The sequence below is a fragment of the Carassius auratus genome, chromosome 11, assembly GCF_003368295.1.
Source record: "Carassius auratus strain Wakin chromosome 11, ASM336829v1, whole genome shotgun sequence".
In the NCBI taxonomy this organism is placed as follows: Eukaryota; Metazoa; Chordata; class Actinopteri; order Cypriniformes; family Cyprinidae; genus Carassius; species Carassius auratus.
Window position 1 is genome coordinate 2,371,436 of NC_039253.1, and position 18,800 is coordinate 2,390,235.

Here is an 18,800-nt window from a genome sequence, read left to right on the forward strand (position 1 = left end):
GTTCGGCACTAAGAAATATGAGCGACACAAACCAAGCTGGACTGAACTCATTCGTGTTGCATTCCACTTCATTTGTTTCCCAGGATGCAGATGGAGTCCCCATCGATGTGAAGGTGAAGAGCAAAGGGGATAACGTATATTCCTGCTCGTACACACCGAGCGCGGCCGTCAAACACACGCTGGCCGTGACCTGGGGAGGCGTCAGTGTTCCCAACAGCCCCTTCAGGGTAAGAGAGATGGAGGGCAGAACCATAGCACTTCAGCTGTCAGCACTAACACACTAACTACAGCTGATGCTCCCAACACTTCAACAGCCAAATATAAACCACTCGTACTCATGCGCCGCTGCTATACGCTCAGATAACTTCAGCTGTGCTGATTTGGCTTCAGTGAAAGAAAAGAAGTGCACATTGTTTAGTTGATTAATTTCTAATTGCATTGCATGTTTTTTTTCTAATTTGCTGCATAATCACTTTTTTTATTTTTATCCAGAACTCACATCATGCAGTTTGCATATCATGCAGCAATTTAATGCATGTTATTTTCTGATTTATTTCTAACTAAGAGAATTATCTATCATTGCTTAGAGTATCATTACTTAGTCTGTGCAATGCACAAATGCATTTCAGTTTGTTTGTAACATTACGTGATTTTTTAATTTTTTTTTAATGAGTTTTGCACATTGTAAAATTGTATTAAATCGTAATATTACATACTGACTTCTTTTACTGTGAAATGGTCATTTGTGGTGTTTGCAAACCAGAGTTGCTTTTTACAGAAGTTAGCGTTTTCTTTTTTGTTTTTTTCAAACTTGATCAAATATTTATTATTGAACTAACTTATTTATATTCACTAATGCAGAATGAAGGACAAAAATAAGCTTGACTGAATTAATGAGTTTTTTTTTTTAAATGCACAAGTGAATTGAAGCATTATACCATTATGACTAAACATTCGCTCATACTTCACTGTATTCATGCCTCTGTGCTCCTTAGAGATCACTTCACAAAACAAACTCACTGCGCAGTTTGTGACTTGCTTTCTCTTGACTGATCATGCAAACATTTCACAACCGAGAGCTAACATGTTTATATTTACAGAAAGGAAAAGGGGCTTTCCATTTACTTTTCATGCAATAAGTGTTTGATTTAAAAATGGTGCATTCAATAAATTCTAATACTAAGTGTTTTAGTGTTTGTGTGATTTGAGTTCATGTTTATTTGCATGTTCCTTGTAATCTTGGATAAATAACTTGTTTGTAAATGCTTCAAATGATCATTTCTGCACCCTAGAAGCACATCGGATGTTTTTAGACTTGCTTTGCATTGATTTGGATTCTCTCAGAATGTGTAATGTAGTCTGTAAGCAGTGTGTTTTCATTACTTGTGTCATTAACATGCAGGAGGTTTTATTCCTGTAGGTGAATGTGGGAAAGGGAAGCCACCCTCACAAAGTCAAGGTGTTTGGTCCAGGAGTGGAGCGAAGCGGACTGAAGGCTCACGAACCGACGCACTTCACCGTGGACTGCACTGAAGCTGGAGAAGGTAATGCACGTTTACTGCATTCACTAAAGTCAGTGCTATTTCATGCATGTTACACACGGTGTGTCCTGTGTTGGTGGTTTTTCAGGTGACGTCAGTGTGGGAATCAAGTGTGACGCTAATGTTATCAGCGATGTGGAAGAGGATGTTGATTTTGACATCATTCCCAATGCCAATGACACCATCACTGTCAAATACATTCCTCCTGGAGCGGGACGCCTCACCATCAAAGTGCTTTTTACTGATCAAGTGAGTGACGGACATAGGGATATGTAGAGAACATGATTATTTCTCAGGCTTTGGAAATAGGGTATTTTTTTTTTTTGTGCATTCCATGTTAAAGTATGATAAGTGATATTATTTAATCTTTTTTTAAATTTAATTTTGTTAATATTTATCTAATACTCACTTATTTAAAAAATGTTTTAGAAAACAATTTTAAGATTATTTGTTTTTATTTAAATGCATGATACGATTGGATGGAAAGAACAGTTGTTATAATTATATTTTATTTATTTGTTTGTTTTATTTTATTTAAAATTTGCCATCCAGGTGGATAAAACACATTGTCAAATTCTTTTTTTATTTTATTATTATTATTTGAAGATATTTATTTTAATGAATTCAAAACTATTAAAAAAGGTTGTCGTCAAATTAATTAATTTAAATCCTTTATTTTAATTCAAAATCAGGTCAATAATCTATTTATTTGTTTGTTTATTTTAAAGCAACTTATTTTTATTCAAAATCCAGGCCAACTGGAAAATTGTATGTCATAGTTTTATTTATAAAAAAAAATTAAGCCATTTATTTATTTTAATTTTAAAGAAAAATCCAAGTCAATTGAAAAATTGTGTTGTAGTTTTTATTTTTAATTTATTTAGCTTCTGATATTTTATTCATATTTTATTGCAAGATCCAAAATGATGACCCTGAAAATATTATTTATTCCTTTTAATCCAAGAAAATATGGTTTGGGAATCTGTCCAAGTACAGCGTGTTCATTGTAAACGATCCGTTTCAGGAAATCCCGGTCAGTCCGTTCCGTGTTAAAGTGGATCCCTCACATGACGCCTCCAAAGTGAAAGCAGAGGGACCAGGACTCGCCCGAGCAGGTGTTTTGTCTGGTTTAATGATAAATGGTTTTCCCTTATCAAGATTCTGGGTTTAATTTGATGACGCTTGAGTCTCTCTGTTCATTTTTCCCATGCTGTATCTTTGTACCATCAGGTGTGGAGAGTGGAAAACCAACACACTTCACTGTTTACGTCAAAGGAGCGGGCAAAGCTCCTCTGGACGTGCAGTTTTCTGGACCTAATAAAGGACAGCCCGTTCAAGACTTTGAGATCATTGACAACCATGACTATTCCCACACTGTCAAATACACACCGGTCCAGCAGGTAAGGATCTGCAATGGAGTAACACCCATTTAAATTCAGTTCAAGGATTTTAAATCAGTGAAAGGGATATCTTTCAGTATGTATCTTCTGGCATCCTCATTCTGCTTCTCTGTACCAATTCAGGGAGAGATGGTGATAACGGTGACCTACGGTGGAGACCCTATTTCTAAAAGCCCCTTCGCCGTTGGTGTGGCGCCTCCGCTGGACCTTAGCAAGATCCAAGTGGAAGGCCTGGAAAACCGTATGTCATTCAAAAATATTTTATAATTATTAATTATTTAATTCCATGTACATTTTAATTCAAGTTTGAGTGGATGGCCTGGTAAATGTTGTATTTAGTTTTTTAATTTTAGACAATCTTATGTGTATTTATTTATTAAGCAATTTATTTATTGAGAATAGTTTGTTTTGTTTTATGCAATCTTATGTTATTTATTTAATACATATTCACATATTACTCCAAGGTCCCCCTGCGTGACTTGGAAAGCAGTGTTTTTAAAGTAATATTTATGTTTAATAATATCTCAATTTTAATCCAAGTTTCAATGGATGGCTTGGAAAATTGTGTGCGTTTGTTTATTTTAAAATTATTTATTTATTTTTGTTTTGGATAATCCTATGTTTTTTAATTATTAGATGGTCTGTTATTTTATGTAGTTCTGTGTTATTTTATTTATTTAAAATATATTTATATGAATATTTTAATGTTAATCCCAGGTCTTACAGTATTGCCTGGAAAATGTATTTGTTTGTTTGTTTGTTTGTTTGTTTAAACCAAAAATCTAAGTGTATGGTTTGGAAAACTGACACATACATGCATGCATACAAACAAACATTTATTTAATTGTTTCAATTAATTTTTTTATCTAATTATTTAATTTTAGGTAGTCATGTAGTAATTTTTTCATAAGTTGATTTATTTATTTTTTCTATTACATTTTAATTTGTTTTATTCAACAATAAACAGAAGTTAATGTAATTTTATTTTAAGGTTGCTTAAAAATAAGTAGTTAATTTATTTTAATTATTTTTAATTTTCTGTATTTATTTTTAATAACAAATAAATAAATATCAAAACCCCATGAAATGTTTAACTCCAGGTGTGCAAGTGGACGAGGATCAAGAGTTTGCCATTGGTACAAGAGGAGCAGGTGGACAGGGCAAACTTGAAGTCAAGATGACCAGCCCCTCAGGGAAGTCCGTGCCCTGTGTGGTAGAGCCCCAATCAGGTAAAGGAGCCAGTCTAGTGAAGTACATCCCCAAAGAGGAGGGTGTTTACACGGTGGAGGTCGTCTACGATGGCAATCCCGTGCCAGGAAGCCCTTTCTCAGTTGAAGCCATGCTGCCTCCTGATCCCAGCAAGGTATGTTGAAGCAAAACTGATTAGACTTCATCTAGAAGAGAAGAGATCGTAACTTATTGGTTCTGTCTGTGCAGGTCAAAGCGTTCGGTCCAGGACTGAAAGGTGGTCTTGTAGCAAGTCCAGCTGAGTTTACCATTGACACCAAGGGTGCTGGAACCGGTGGACTCGGTCTAACCGTCGAGGGTCCCACCGAAGCCAAAATCGAGTGCTCTGACAATGGCGATTGCACCTGCTCTGTGTCGTACCTCCCCACCGAACCCGGAGAGTATCTAGTCAACATTCTCTTCGAGGACGTCCATATTCCCGGCTCGCCCTTCCACGCAGACATCCAATACCCGTTCGATCCCACCAAAGTGGTGGCGTCCGGCTCCGGGCTGAAACGAGGCAAAGTAGGAGAGGTCAGCGTGCTGAACGTCGACTGCACCAAAGCTGGACCGGGCCAGTTGACGCTGGAGGCCGAGCCTGACTCTGGAGCCAAAGCCAAGACTGAAGTCCTGGACAACAAGGACGGGACTTACACGGTCACCTACGTCCCGCTGACGGCCGGTATGTACACGCTGCTGCTGAAGTACGGAGGGAAGACCGTTCCCAACTTCCCCGCCAAAGTGAGCGTGGATCCGGCTGTCGATACGAGCAAAGTGAAGGTGTTTGGACCAGGAGTTGCAGGAGAAGGTATTGACATAAACATCAAGATAAAACACCATTTACTGTTCACTTTTAACCACTGGTATTGTTCATTTGAGAGAGTCACACTTGTGTTGTTCAAAGTCAAAACTGACTGTGAAATGAATATGTAAAATATATGTAAAAATAAAGAAAATGTCAGGGTGTAGCCATTAGATGCCTGTTTATTCATATTTATATTCAGAGCAGTGTTTTCAGGCATAATTCCTTGGCTTTTGTCATCCCTTCGTTGTTGTGCTCTTTTTCTGCATTGTAGGGGATTTAAAGTTTGTAAACACAAAAACATCTGTATTTTCATATTTTTTGCTTATTTCCCATTCATTTCATGTGGCGGTCATTTCTGACCATAAACAACACAAGTGTGACTATTTTTTATTACCATTTAGCTTTTTCGAATTAAGTCCGTAATTCCAATGAAGTACAAAATTGGTAAATTTCCAAACAAATTATTTTAATTTTTTGGTCTAAAATGACCGATCAACACCTGAGTGTTAAGGATGAATGCATCTTGTATGCAACTGAAAACCTTGTCTTTTGTCTTCCATGATTTCTAGAACCATCTTTCCATTCATTCTTCTTTTAACCAATGAAAAGCGTATGAAAATGTTTTTCTCTATCTTCATGATATTGGCTTGCATGATTTCTGGAGATTTTTCATTATGGTTTCGTATCAAAATCTGTTTGGAAAGATGTTGTTTTGCATGTCCTGCATGTGTTGTCATGCTCCAAATAGTGTAATCCTTTAGTACAAGATGGCTCTGAAAAACTATTTTGCTGAAAGATGAATTAATTCAAAGTCAATAAAATTTTTGTGGAAGAGATGCATTGTTTTGCAAAACCTGTTCAGTGTTGGTGTATGCTCCTCTCTGCTCTCCAGGGGTTTTCAGGGAGGCTTCGACTGACTTCACCGTGGATGCACGAGCTCTGACCAAAGTTGGTGGGAAACACATTAAAGCTCATGTGAAGAACCCGTCAGGTGCTGCTACAGACTGTGTTATTAGTGACAATGGCGATGGGACTTATAACGTGGAGTACACACCGTTTGAGAATGGTACGATGCACAACATCCTACATAACTGGCCTGAAAATAATGCATGTTAGAATTGTATTGATTGGTTTATTTATAAGATCTAATTGGATAGCCTCACAGTTTATTTATGGTTTATTTTATTTACTTATTTTCCAATCCAATTGGAGGACCTGGACAATCCTAAGTTTTTATTTTTTTTGATTATACAAGATCCAATTGGATGGCCCGGACAGTTTGTTTCATTGATTGGTAGATTTACTGTTTCTTCGCATCAAACACTGGGGTTTACATTACATTCATGCACTTGGCAGATGTTTTTATCCAAAGCAAAAAGCTGAATGTAATGCAAGCTGTACTGTACGTTTTATCAGTGCATTCAATCCCATTCAATCTTTATAACAGGCCACTGATGGTCATGCTAATCAAACACACTTGAACACGCTCAGAAAGGTCTGTAGGGTTACTAGAAAGCAACAGGCAGGTGAGTTTTTATCAAGACTGGAGCAAAACTCTGCAGGACTGATGCTGGCCACCGCTGATCTACTGTTTGAGATACAGGTTTCGTCTTGCATTTGTGTATTTTGTAGAACAGCAATAAAGCTTGCCAGAAACTATTGCTAGTTTAGCAAGATTTATGAGGTGATCTGCTCGTTCTCAGCGGGAATGTTTGATTAAGGCAAGATGCTACAGGAGAAACCATTGTTTTTCTTTCTTACAAGCGGAGTGTGATTCTTCTGTTTGCTCACGCAGGAGTCCACAGTGTGGAGGTTCTGTACGACGAGACTCCGGTCCCAAAGAGCCCGTTCCAGGTCGGTGTGGGCGAGGGCTGTGACCCCTCACGTGTGCAGGCCAAGGGCCCGGGTCTGGAAGAAGCACTGACCGACAAACCCAACAAGTTCTCTATCGTCACCAGGTTAAAGAGCTTCACAATCATACTGTGCATTTGTCGTTTCATTTAATTGTTAGATTTACCTGCACTGTTCTTCCACTCAAAAGTTTGGGTCAGTAATTTAACTCTTGAGAGGCTCTTTTTATACCCAATCATGTTGCCAATTGACCAAATTGGTCCTCCAGCTGTTCCTTATTTTGTACATTTAACTTTTTCCGGCCTCTTATTGCTACCTGTCCCAACTTTTTTGTAATGTGTAGCTCTCGTGAAATCCAAAATGAGCCAATATTTGGCATGACTTTTAAAAATGTCTCACTTTCAACATTTGATATGTTATCTATATTCAAATATAGGTTTGTGAGGCTCTACTCACAATTTGTACGGTGTCTCAACTGTTTTGGGGTTGGGTTTGTACTAGCATGAGCACTTGAGACGTCTAACCAGCCGTCTTTTGATCCGTACAGAGGAGCTGGTATCGGTGGATTGGGAATAACCGTTGAAGGTCCATCTGAGTCGAAGATGTCCTGCAAAGATAACAAAGACGGCAGCTGTAATGTGGAATACACCCCGTATGTGCCTGGTCTGTATGACGTCAACATCACGTATGGAGGACAGCACATTCCCGGTACGGTTTTATCCATAATGCACCACTTAAAGCACAGAAGCCGTCTGAAGAAAGCATTACTTTGAGCTTTGAGAGATGCAACCTCACCGAGTTTCAATTTCCCTCTGCAAAGCCTCTTGAATTATGCTACATTATGTACATATCTTTTTTTTTTTGAGTTGTCATTATTGGCTTGTTTTTGCTTGTCGTTGACTAGTTTTGTGTATCTTCTCACCTGCTTCCTGTGTCGTGGGAGTTAATCTGATTTATCCGCCGTTTTCTTATAATAGCCGTGTTTGAATAGCATTAGCATGCATGGAGGCACTAGTCAGTGTCTGAGTGAAATGTAATGGTCTTTATCTCTGTCTGTGTTGTAGGAAGCCCGTTTAAGGTGCCGGTGAAGGATGTTGTGGACTCCAGTAAGGTGAAGATCTCTGGACCTGGTGTCGGTTCTGGAGTGAGAGCTAAAATCCCACAATCCTTCACTGTGGACTGCAGTAAAGCTGGTGTCGCTCCTCTCTCTGTCGCTGTGACTGGACCGAAAGGTAAAAATGCATTTACTTAAGGCTTGTGCATTAAACCGATTTTAATATTTTTCTCCCTTTTGTTGGGCTTATTTATTTAGGGGCCTCAGGGAATAGTTTTTTTTTTTCTGAAATATTTGCATAACGCACAGTATATATGTAAACATTTATTTATTTATTTTAGTTTTTTTTTTTTTTTGTTCTGAATAAAATATTCACATACTGCAGAATATTTATGTAGACTTTTTATTTCATTAAGATTTTAATTCATGGGGATTTATTTTATTTGTTATTTTGTTCTGAATTATACTAGCATACTTTTTACATAAACGTACATAAACACTTATGATTTAATATTCACTAATTTCTATTAATTCTCTTTTTGTGTCATTAAATTACATCATACTTTATGTTTAGTTAAATTCTGTATTCATGTTTATTTTTGTCATTCATTTATATTCACTTAATAAATATTTTTGCCTTTTTCTGAATAAAATAATAGCATGCTGCACCATATATACTTAAACATTCATTTTTATATATAATTTAATAAATTTAATTCACTTTTTTGCCTTCGTTCTGAATTAAATGCTAACATACTGCACAGTATATACTTAAACGTGATTTATTTCATTTATTAAATAATACTTTAATATATATATAATATATGTGTGTATATGTATGCATGCATGTGTGGAGATATATATAAAAAAAAAATATTTTTTTTCTGTTTTTTTTTTGTTTTGTTTTTTTATATATTTTTTGGAAATACAGAAGTATGCTGCTTTATGGTTCTCGCCATGTTGCATGTTTCATTTTACTAAAACTGGTAGCAGTTACCAAATAATTATTTAGTTTTTGCCATCTGATTGGCTTGTTGTTTGCAGGTATAGTGGAGCCCGTTGAAGTCACAGATAATGGTGACGGCACACACTCCGTGTCCTACACGCCGTCTGTCGAGGGCTCGTACTCGGTGGCGGTCAAATACGCAGAAGAGGAAGTTCCACGCAGGTAACCCGTGTCAGGTTCACTCGCTCCATTCACAAGCGCTGTGAGCGCTACTGTTCTCCAAATCAAACCAATCCCTCTAACATCTCTTCCAGTCCCTTCAAGCTGCGTGTTCAGCCCACTCATGATGCCAGTAAGGTGCGTGCCAGCGGCCCCGGGCTCACCACCGGTCTCTCGGCCAGCTTCCCGGTGGAGTTCACCATCGACGCCAAAGACGCCGGCGAGGGCCAGCTGTCAGTGCAGATCACTGTGAGTCCTGACGTCTCCAGTCTCAGCTTCCTCTTGTGGTTTAGCTTTTCAATATATCTGATTATTATTAATGCATTTTTCTGAGGTTGATTTCCATGTTTTCAGTTGGCCTCTAAAATCACATTTGGATTTAGTTTTTGAAATGCAGTGGAAAAGATTGATGGGGATCTGGGAGTATCACACTGTAGCAAAGTATCTTTCTCTTGTTATTTTAATCTCAAAGGGATACTCCGCACAAAAATGAAAGTTTTGTCATTAATCACTTTACCCCCTTGTCGTTCCAAACCTGTGAAAGCTTTGTTCGTCTTCAGGACACAATTTATGATATTTTTGATTAAAACCGGGAGGCTTTTGACTGTGCCATAGACTGCCAAGTAAAATACAGTGTCAAGGTCCAGAAAAGAAAAACATTAAAAAACTAAAATAAAATTATTATTTCAAACTTTTGACTGGTGGGTTTGGGAGAATATTATATTATATTATATTATATTATATTATATTATATTATATTATATTATATTATATAGTTTTTAATCAATAAATAATATTATAAATAATTTTAAGAAACATTTTTAATTATCTGTTTTGTAGTAGTATGATTATTAGTAGTAGTATTTAACATTTAATATTATAACTTTTATAGCATATAAAAAAAGTGTGTGTGTGTGTGTCTATATATATATATATATATATATATATATATATATATAGCATATATTCATATATATATATATATATATATATATAGCATATATTCATATATACTATATATTATATATTCATGCTGTATCTCATGTGTTTCAGGACCAGGATGGGAAACACAAGAAAGCCAACATTCAGGATAACCGCGATGGAACCTACAAAGTGTCTTATGTGCCGGATAAGGTTGGCCGTTACACTATTGTGATCAAGTACGGCGGAGACGAGATCCCCACTTCTCCTTATAGAGTCAGAGCGACCGCTACAGGAGACGCCAGCAAGTGTTCAGTCACCGGTAATCTGTTTTTATGATTGATATTGATATTTAACTACTACTAATAATAATAATAGATTTTTAAATAATATTATTAGCTTTTTAAAAATATTATGTTTCAATTCATGTTTATTTGTATAGCACTTTTTACGATGCAAATTATTGCAAAGCAACTTTCCAGAAAATAAATTTTCTGCAATATATTTAGTAGTAGCTTATCAGTGGACTGTCAGTTTATGTGCATATGGGAGATTTTTTTGGAAAAATTAACTGAAGACATTATCAAACAGAGGATGAACACTATTAACAGCAATTATTATATAATGTTTATATTGGATTTATTTATATTTGTTTATTTTAACTGAATATTTAATATTATTTAGTTTCATAAAGAACTAATTTTATTATGCTATATTTTATATATTTGATTTAAAATATGTATTATATATAATGTTAAAATGTTTTGATGTTAAAATCTAAATGATAAATATTAAAATGTTTATGTGTGACCCTGGAACACACAACTTAAGTCAATGAGATATATTTGTAGCAATAGCCAACAATACACTGTATGGGTCAAAATAATAGATTTTATGCCAAAAATCATTAGGATATTAAGTAAATCTAGATCATGTTCCATTAATATATTTTGTAAAGTTCCTGCCGTAAATATATTAAAACATAATGTTTGATTTGTTAATGCATTAAAAATTCATTTGGACAATTTTGAAGGTATTTTCTTTCTCTCTCTCTCTCTCTTGCTATATATATATATATATTTTTTTTTTTTGCACCCTCAGATTCGAGATATAAAATGTATATATTTAGCTGTATTTAGCAATTTGTGAAAAATTTACACTTTATGATATTATATAATATAGTAGTTATTTGTTACATTTTTCTTCTATTTTATTAGAGCTTTACATTTTATAAACTTTTTCTAAAATTCTAAATTTAATTTTAAATACATTTTAAAAATATATATTTTTTATTATTTACTTTATATATTTTAATTTTAAATAAAGTATTTTATTTAAATATTTATTTTAATTATTTATAGCCTGAATAACTATGAGAAAATACTTTGTTTTGTTTAGCTTTTTGTTCTGTTTTGTTTTAATCGAACCACTTTAGTATTTTATTTTTTGGAAATGCATTAGTACATTTAAAATTTTCTGTTTTCCATCCTCCTCCAACAATGAGCTGCTAGTATTTGATGTAATAGATGCCTGCATCATCAACAATCATTTAAATACTCATTCGTTTACCTTTATGAATCTAGACCAACTTGATAAGTGGGATAAAAAAAAGCGTATATTCGAAGCGTGTTCTGCCACGATAACATCTGACCCTAAAATGTGTTACATGCTTTTAAATCGCAACCATCTCAAATTTCAAATCTTCACTGACGCAATCCTCAGGACCTGGCATCGGGCCGACCATCGGCATCGGAGAAGAGGTGGGCTTTGTGGTGAACACTAAAGGAGCGGGGAAGGGGAAGGTCTCCTGCGTCGTGGTGACTCCAGACGGCACTGAGGTGGAAGCTGAAGTCATCGAGAACGAGGATGGTACCTTCGACATCTTCTACACTGCTCCTACACCCGGGACGTACGTGATTTACGTGCGCTTTGGAGGGGAGAACATCCCCAGGAGCCCCTTCAAAGTCACGGTGAGAAGAAAAAGAGGAAGCACACTGAAGAGGTTTTTAGGAGCTGGAATAGATACGGTTCAGAGCTGTGCCATCATCTGGAGTTCATTGTTTCTTTGCATTATTAAGACAAATGATCACACTTTATGCTTTCGTATCTCCTGACGTTAAGGGAAGCTTTTCAAAATAGTGATAATTTAATTAAATGCATGCACCTTGTAGCTATCGGGTATTAGAATTTACATATTTAAGGTTTACGGTAAAATTTATATTTTTCTTTAATAATTAAATTTTACAGTAAAATATTCAGTGGTAATTCTTTATTTTTTTATAGTTTTGATAATAACATAAAATACATAAGTTGTTTAAAAAATAATAATAAATATTAGAAAATACATTTTAGTGCAATATATTTTACTGTAAAATAAAAATAAGTATTTAAGAAAAATATACATTTTAGTTCAAGTTTGTATATGTATATATTTAATTGGTTTATAGTCACTTTTATTTTTGGTGGAATAAAATAATACTATTGTAATATTTTTACAGTAAGTTGTTTTACTGTAAAAATTATCATTATTTCATAGTCATATTAATATACTATTACACTATTTTGAGCCAAATTCTTTTGCTAATTTCAATCACAATTTTTAACAAACATTGCAATTAGATTTTTCTTTTCAGTGAATGTACAACTGCTTTTGCACAATTTGCTGTGTGCGTTTGATTCTGTTTCTTTGTGTTCCTCGTGCATCTGGAGGTTCATGTCCATACATATCATTTCCCAGGCCACAGATGAAGTTCCCATGATGCAGCAGCAGTCAGTCCAACAGCAAAAGGCAGCACCAGGCGTCGGCTTCCAGCCCTGGGTACAAAGACACACGCTTCACCTCATCAGCCTCCGCTCTCTTTCAGCCTTCGCTCTGAGCTCCAGCTTCCGGCCGGTCACCTCTCTGTCCTGATGTTTGTCTCCTGTCTTTCATTTAATGGGGTTTCTGTTCACTTCCTCTGCTTTTTGACTACTCAAGCATCGTTTTTTTTGCAGGAAATGTTTGGAATTGTTCCTCATCTCTTTCTGTTTCCTCCCTCTCTGGTTGATTAGTCTTAAACACGCTCTGGTTTTCTCACTGATGACAGAGGCAGACTGAAACTCTATGCTCGAGTGTTTAGACTGATCTAGTTTAGTTTGGAGTGGACACTAGATTTAGACTGATTAACCTCAGACTGTGCAGAACTATAATGCGCTTCTCTGCCGCCCTTATGTAGTTTTATTCATAAAGTTTAAAAGACATTGTTTCCACGAAGCAGATCTGTGAAACACTTAACACTCTTAGCTTTAAAAACACACTACTTTTCAAAAAAATTTAAAGAATTAACCGTTTAATTCAGTAAGGATGCATTAAATTAAGCGAAAGTGGCTGTGAAGACATTTATGATGTTGTAAAAGGTTTCTATTCAATATAAATGATCTTTTAAACTTTCTATTCACCAAAGAATCATGAAAAATATAATGCATCACTGTTTCATTGATAATAAATGCTTACAAATCGGCAAAGTACAATGATTTCTGAAGGATTGAAGGACACTGAAGACTGAAAATGTAGGTTTTATCACCGAAATGAATTACATTTTAAATATATTTTCAAATGGTAAATGGTCATTTAAAATTTTAATATTTCACATTTTTACTGTATATTTGGTCAAATAAATGCAGCCTTAGTGAGCAGAAGAGACCCAAAATTAGTTTTATCACAAAAACCTTAATAATAATATTAGCCAATTTAAAATAAACAAATAGAAAACATCTATAACTGTAGTAATATTTCATAAATTTTACTGTGTTTATGATTAAATAAATGCAGCCTTAGTGAGCAGAAGAGACCCAAAATTTGTTTTATCACAAAAACCTTAATAATATTAGCCAATTAAAAAAAAAAAAAATAGAAAACATCTATAATTCTAGTAATATTTCGGAAATATTACTGTATTTATGATCAAATAAATGCAGCCTTAGTGAGCAGAAGAGACCCAAAATGACCCAAAAAAATTTTTAGCACAAAAACCTTTAATAATAATAGTAGCCAATTAAAAAAAAAACAATAGAAAACATCTAACTGTAGTAATATTTTGGAAATTTTACTGTATTTATGATCAAGTAAATGTAGCCTTAGTGAGCAGAAGAGGCTTCTCCTGCATTAAAGAATCACAGACCCCAAAAAAGTGTAAAAGCATACATTTTAACTCGAAATGGCTTTTATATTGATGGAGTTTTTTTTTCCCCCCTATTTAATTTATAATCTGGATTATAATGCATCGGTCTGTATTGGATGTCTCCACATGTTTTCTTCTGTGCACACTATCACTTTCCCTCATTTCTCAGATGTTTATCATGGTTTTGGGGATTTCTTCTCTCTGTGCTTGGTCAGGTGTGCTGGGGTCGATCTCTGTCTTCCAGTGTTTCGTGTCTAACACACGTTTGTCTTCTGCTGTGGCTGAATCACTGGGCTGTTAATGTCTGTTCTCGTCCACAGCGCTCTTCTTTCAGAATGGATCACACAGACAGACTGAACATGGAAATGTTTGACAGGCCGCTGTTACGGATGTGTTGGTAGCGTCCGCTCTCATTTACTCAGATTTCTGCCTCGCAGGTCACAGATGGGGGGTATAATCCTGCCAACAGCGTGAACGGGACGGGGTACAGGCCTTTCGATATGGTGATCCCCTTCACCTTTAGGAAGGGGGAGATCACAGGTGAGAGACGTCAGAAGACACCTGGAGCCAAGTTAACCAAACTCTTATTCAGCTGCTTCGGAGTTACATTTAAGACAAATTAAAGGGTTTCTTAAAGGGATTTTGTGCAGTCGACTGCAGATCTATTAAAAAAAAAACACAACAGAGTCATATTTTACTTTTTTTTTTTTTTTTTTTGGCGTTATGAACTTACTTTCTTGTAAACTATGCCCCCTTTCTCAAAATTCTCATTCTTGTAATGCAAAATAATAATCAAAAATATTTTCACTACTTTATTTATATATTTATTTATTAACATAATAATAGGTTATACAACAAATACTGACCTTAAAGTATGAATACAAGTACATTTCCATTTTTATATAATATGTGCTGTATACATTTTCCACATTATGTTAATATTTGTTTGAAATGTTTTCATAATTGGGGTCTTTATTTTATTTTATAATTTGTTTTTTTTTTAAATACAATAATAATATCATAATACCATAAAATAATAACTAAATAACATATAGTAAATAAAAAATAAAATTTTATTATCATCATAAAGGCCAAAGTACTGGCATAAAGAATTAAATCTAAAAAATATGCATTTTATAAATTTTATATATATATATATTTGATTTAGAGTTTTCACATGGTAATTTAAGTTCCATTAGTAATATTTTTGTTGTTACTTTAAAAATAAATAAATAAATAAACTATAAAACACACAAAATAATAATAATTTTACTATTAACGTTCTGTGCATGCATAAAACAATACTTCCATTGACATTTATAGCTTGATTTTATTTTTAATTGAAGATTAATAAAGGTGTCTTTTAAAATGAATAATGCCAAAGTGTCTTAACAGTCCTTTTTTGGACATAACATATACCAGATAGTTTCTATTTTGTGTGATTGAGTCACATTAGAAGTGATGAGCTGTACATCTGCAGTGATCTGAACTCAGTGTTTGTCTTCAGGTGAGGTTCACATGCCGTCAGGTAAAACTGCTCAGCCGGAGATCATCGACAACAAAGACGGGACGGTCACGGTCAAGTACTCGCCCACAGAAGCTGGGCTCCACGAGATGCACATCAAATTCAACGGGACACACATCCCAGGTCAGAGTCCACACACCATCTGTTCATCATGCACAATCAAAACTGAATAATCAAATAGAAACTCTTAAAAATACTCATTTTTAATGTGTATTTTATTAATGATAATATTTAACCCCAAAAGAAAAAAGAAAAAAAAATTCAATTGATGTAAAAGTGTAATTTCAATTATTTTAATAATTTTAAATATATCTTTGTGGTAGTATATCACTATGCAAAAAAATTTTTAATAGGCCTAAAAAGGTTAAATGTTTTATTTTTTTTCTTTTTTTTCTTATTTTTTTCTTTTTTTTTAGAAAAATAATTATAAATTTCTATTTGCTTTTCTATACTCGCTCATATATACAATTTATATATATATATATATATATATATATATATATATATATATATATATATATATATATATATATATATATATATATATAATATTTTTAAAAGCATAACTTTCTGGTAGCACAATGGAAAAAAAAAAGGCATTAAAAGGCTTAATTTAGTTTTTTTTTTTTTTTAAAGAAAATAGCGATTTCAATTTTGATTTTCGATAATAAAAAAAATTGCAATTTATAACATTTAACACACAAAAAAAACAATTATTCATTTATTAATTACATTTATTTCATTATTTTCATTTGTTCACCTTCGACCTGTATAAGTGATATGAGGTGTTTTGGCTGCTATTTCCACTTTCTGAAAGTGTTTGTTGTAAGATAAAGAGCTTGGACGTTCTGTGAAACATCGAAGGTGGTATAAGGGTTACAGAACAGGATTTAGATTATTTTCTGAGAACGCAGCCTTTAGCAGCAGCTCCTGGAAGCGTTCAGGTGAAGGGTGAGAAGGCTTCTCCTCTCAATAGAGGGCGGACTGATTTACTCAGCGTGGTGAAAGAGTTGATGCCTGACTGCAGCTGTGAGGAGCTCTTGTGTTGCTGCAGATCCTCATGTAGCTGCTTGTTTCCAGTCGCTGGTCCAGTGCCATCAGAAACCTCAGTCAAAATCACATCAATGACAGAGTCCAGGCTTGTTTCTCCATATAAAGCAGGAAGAACGTGTTTATAGAGTTGAATCATTCTGTTAGGAGCGCCTGAGGTCTACATGAGGATATCCTGTTAGCATTCACAATCAGCTGCTATAATCATGCTTTGCATGAATCGTTTCAATATTTTATCTCTTTATTCTGCATTTTTATTTTATTAATTGTATTATTCTGTTTTATTTGATTTGATTTAAAAATATGTTTGTAAATTAACTTGTTGGTTCCTCACAACCTACTGTAAGAGCAACTCATAATAAATTATTGTTTTATTATTTTTATTATTTTATATATTTATTTATTTATTAAATAAATAAATATCTGGACAATAAAGTTTATATATATATATATATATATTTGTTTTTTTTTTTGTATTCTTTTATAAGAAATAAAACGGATATATTTGCAACCTTTAAACAAACAACACAAAATTAAGGAAAATTTGTATAAAAATTAACAATATCTTAATATTATATTATAATATTATTCCAGATTTCATAGTTAATTATGCAAAAAAATTCAAGGTAAGATTTCACTGCAGAAGAAAAAAAACAAACAAAAAAATCTATAATTATATATATATATATATATATATATATATATATATATATATATATATATATATATATATATATATATATATTATACTACTAAATAATATATATATATATATATATATATATATATATATTATACTACTAAAATAATATATATATATATATATATATATATATATATATATATATATATATTATACTACTAAATAATATATATATATATATATATATATATATATATATATATATATATATATATATATATATATATATATATATATATTATTATTATACTACTAAAATAATATATATATATATATATATTATTATTTTAGTAGTATAATTGTAGTTCCTGGTAACAGGCCTAAATTCACTTTCACTTTCCAAATTTCTTTTATATTTTCTACATAAAATGTTGCTGTTATTGTTTTTAATTTTCTAATTCTTTTTTTTGGGGTTGACAAATATCCAGGTCTTTCTTTGTGCAGTTCACTCATCTCCTTTCTTTAAGTTCTCAGCAGTTATGTTGTTTGCACGTTTGCTTTTGTAGAAACACGATGCATGTCAGGTCAGAAACTCCTGATTGTGTTTCTGTTGTGTGTTTCCTCTCGTTGTGTTGAACTCTGGTCTGTTCTGTTCTCTCATCAGAGAGTCCTCTGCAGTTCTATGTGAACACTGCTAACAGTCCTAACGTGACGGCGTACGGCCCGGGTCTGGTCTACGGGACCGCCAATAAGACCGCCATCTTCACCATCTTCACCGAAGATGCGTCTGACGGTGTGTACTGTACGAACACATCACGCTCACACTGCCGTCTCCAAACCTTAGAAACCTGAGAAAACATGCTGTGTGTTGTGTCAGGTGGTCTTGATTTGGCCATTGAGGGTCCGTCCAAGGCTGAGATCAACTGTGTGGACAACAAAGACGGCACTTGTACGGTTTCATACCTCCCCATGCTGCCTGGAGATTATAATATACTGGTCAGATATAACGACAAACACATCGCAGGAAGCCCCTTCACCGCCAGAATCACAGGTACGAAGAGTTACAGTAAAAAAAAAAACACCATAGGAACATTTTACATTCAACTTGTGTTAATGAAATACTTAAAATCAGTTTTGTAGCTCTATAAATACTGACGACCTCCAGAAAAGAGACTAGAGCTGAAGAAAGACAACCGATGAATCAAAGATAGTCAACACTAATATGTAGAAGATAATTCTGTAATATGTCAAATAATGCTATAAATAAATATTTATTAATGATAGATGTTATTTAATTTGTTTGATTAATAATAATAATCATTATATACTAATGTAGAAGCACAAATACAAGGCAACATCACAGTAATGCACTTGACACCAAAACAATGCAATAAATATTCATTTATAAATAATTGCTATTAATTGTTATTAACTTACTAACAGTTTTAATTGATGATA

General features: G+C 33.8%; 1 protein-coding gene across 1 annotated transcript in view; it reads left to right on the forward strand.

Moving 5' to 3' along the window:
* LOC113110555 (filamin-B-like) overlaps positions 1-18,800 on the forward strand; it is a 66,840-nt gene that overhangs the window by 26,520 nt on the left and 21,520 nt on the right. Inside the window, exons 13-33 of the mRNA XM_026274686.1 lie at positions 84-227; positions 1,421-1,544; positions 1,630-1,790; positions 2,566-2,656; positions 2,772-2,941; positions 3,065-3,182; positions 4,042-4,304; positions 4,379-4,976; positions 5,866-6,039; positions 6,769-6,931; positions 7,372-7,532; positions 7,889-8,056; positions 8,923-9,046; positions 9,139-9,292; positions 10,097-10,286; positions 11,687-11,934; positions 12,702-12,782; positions 14,562-14,664; positions 15,632-15,772; positions 18,007-18,135; positions 18,220-18,393. Of these exons, the coding sequence (XP_026130471.1) occupies positions 84-227; positions 1,421-1,544; positions 1,630-1,790; positions 2,566-2,656; positions 2,772-2,941; positions 3,065-3,182; positions 4,042-4,304; positions 4,379-4,976; positions 5,866-6,039; positions 6,769-6,931; positions 7,372-7,532; positions 7,889-8,056; positions 8,923-9,046; positions 9,139-9,292; positions 10,097-10,286; positions 11,687-11,934; positions 12,702-12,782; positions 14,562-14,664; positions 15,632-15,772; positions 18,007-18,135; positions 18,220-18,393 (3,679 nt within the window). The remainder of the gene's footprint in view (positions 1-83; positions 228-1,420; positions 1,545-1,629; positions 1,791-2,565; positions 2,657-2,771; positions 2,942-3,064; positions 3,183-4,041; positions 4,305-4,378; positions 4,977-5,865; positions 6,040-6,768; positions 6,932-7,371; positions 7,533-7,888; positions 8,057-8,922; positions 9,047-9,138; positions 9,293-10,096; positions 10,287-11,686; positions 11,935-12,701; positions 12,783-14,561; positions 14,665-15,631; positions 15,773-18,006; positions 18,136-18,219; positions 18,394-18,800) is intronic.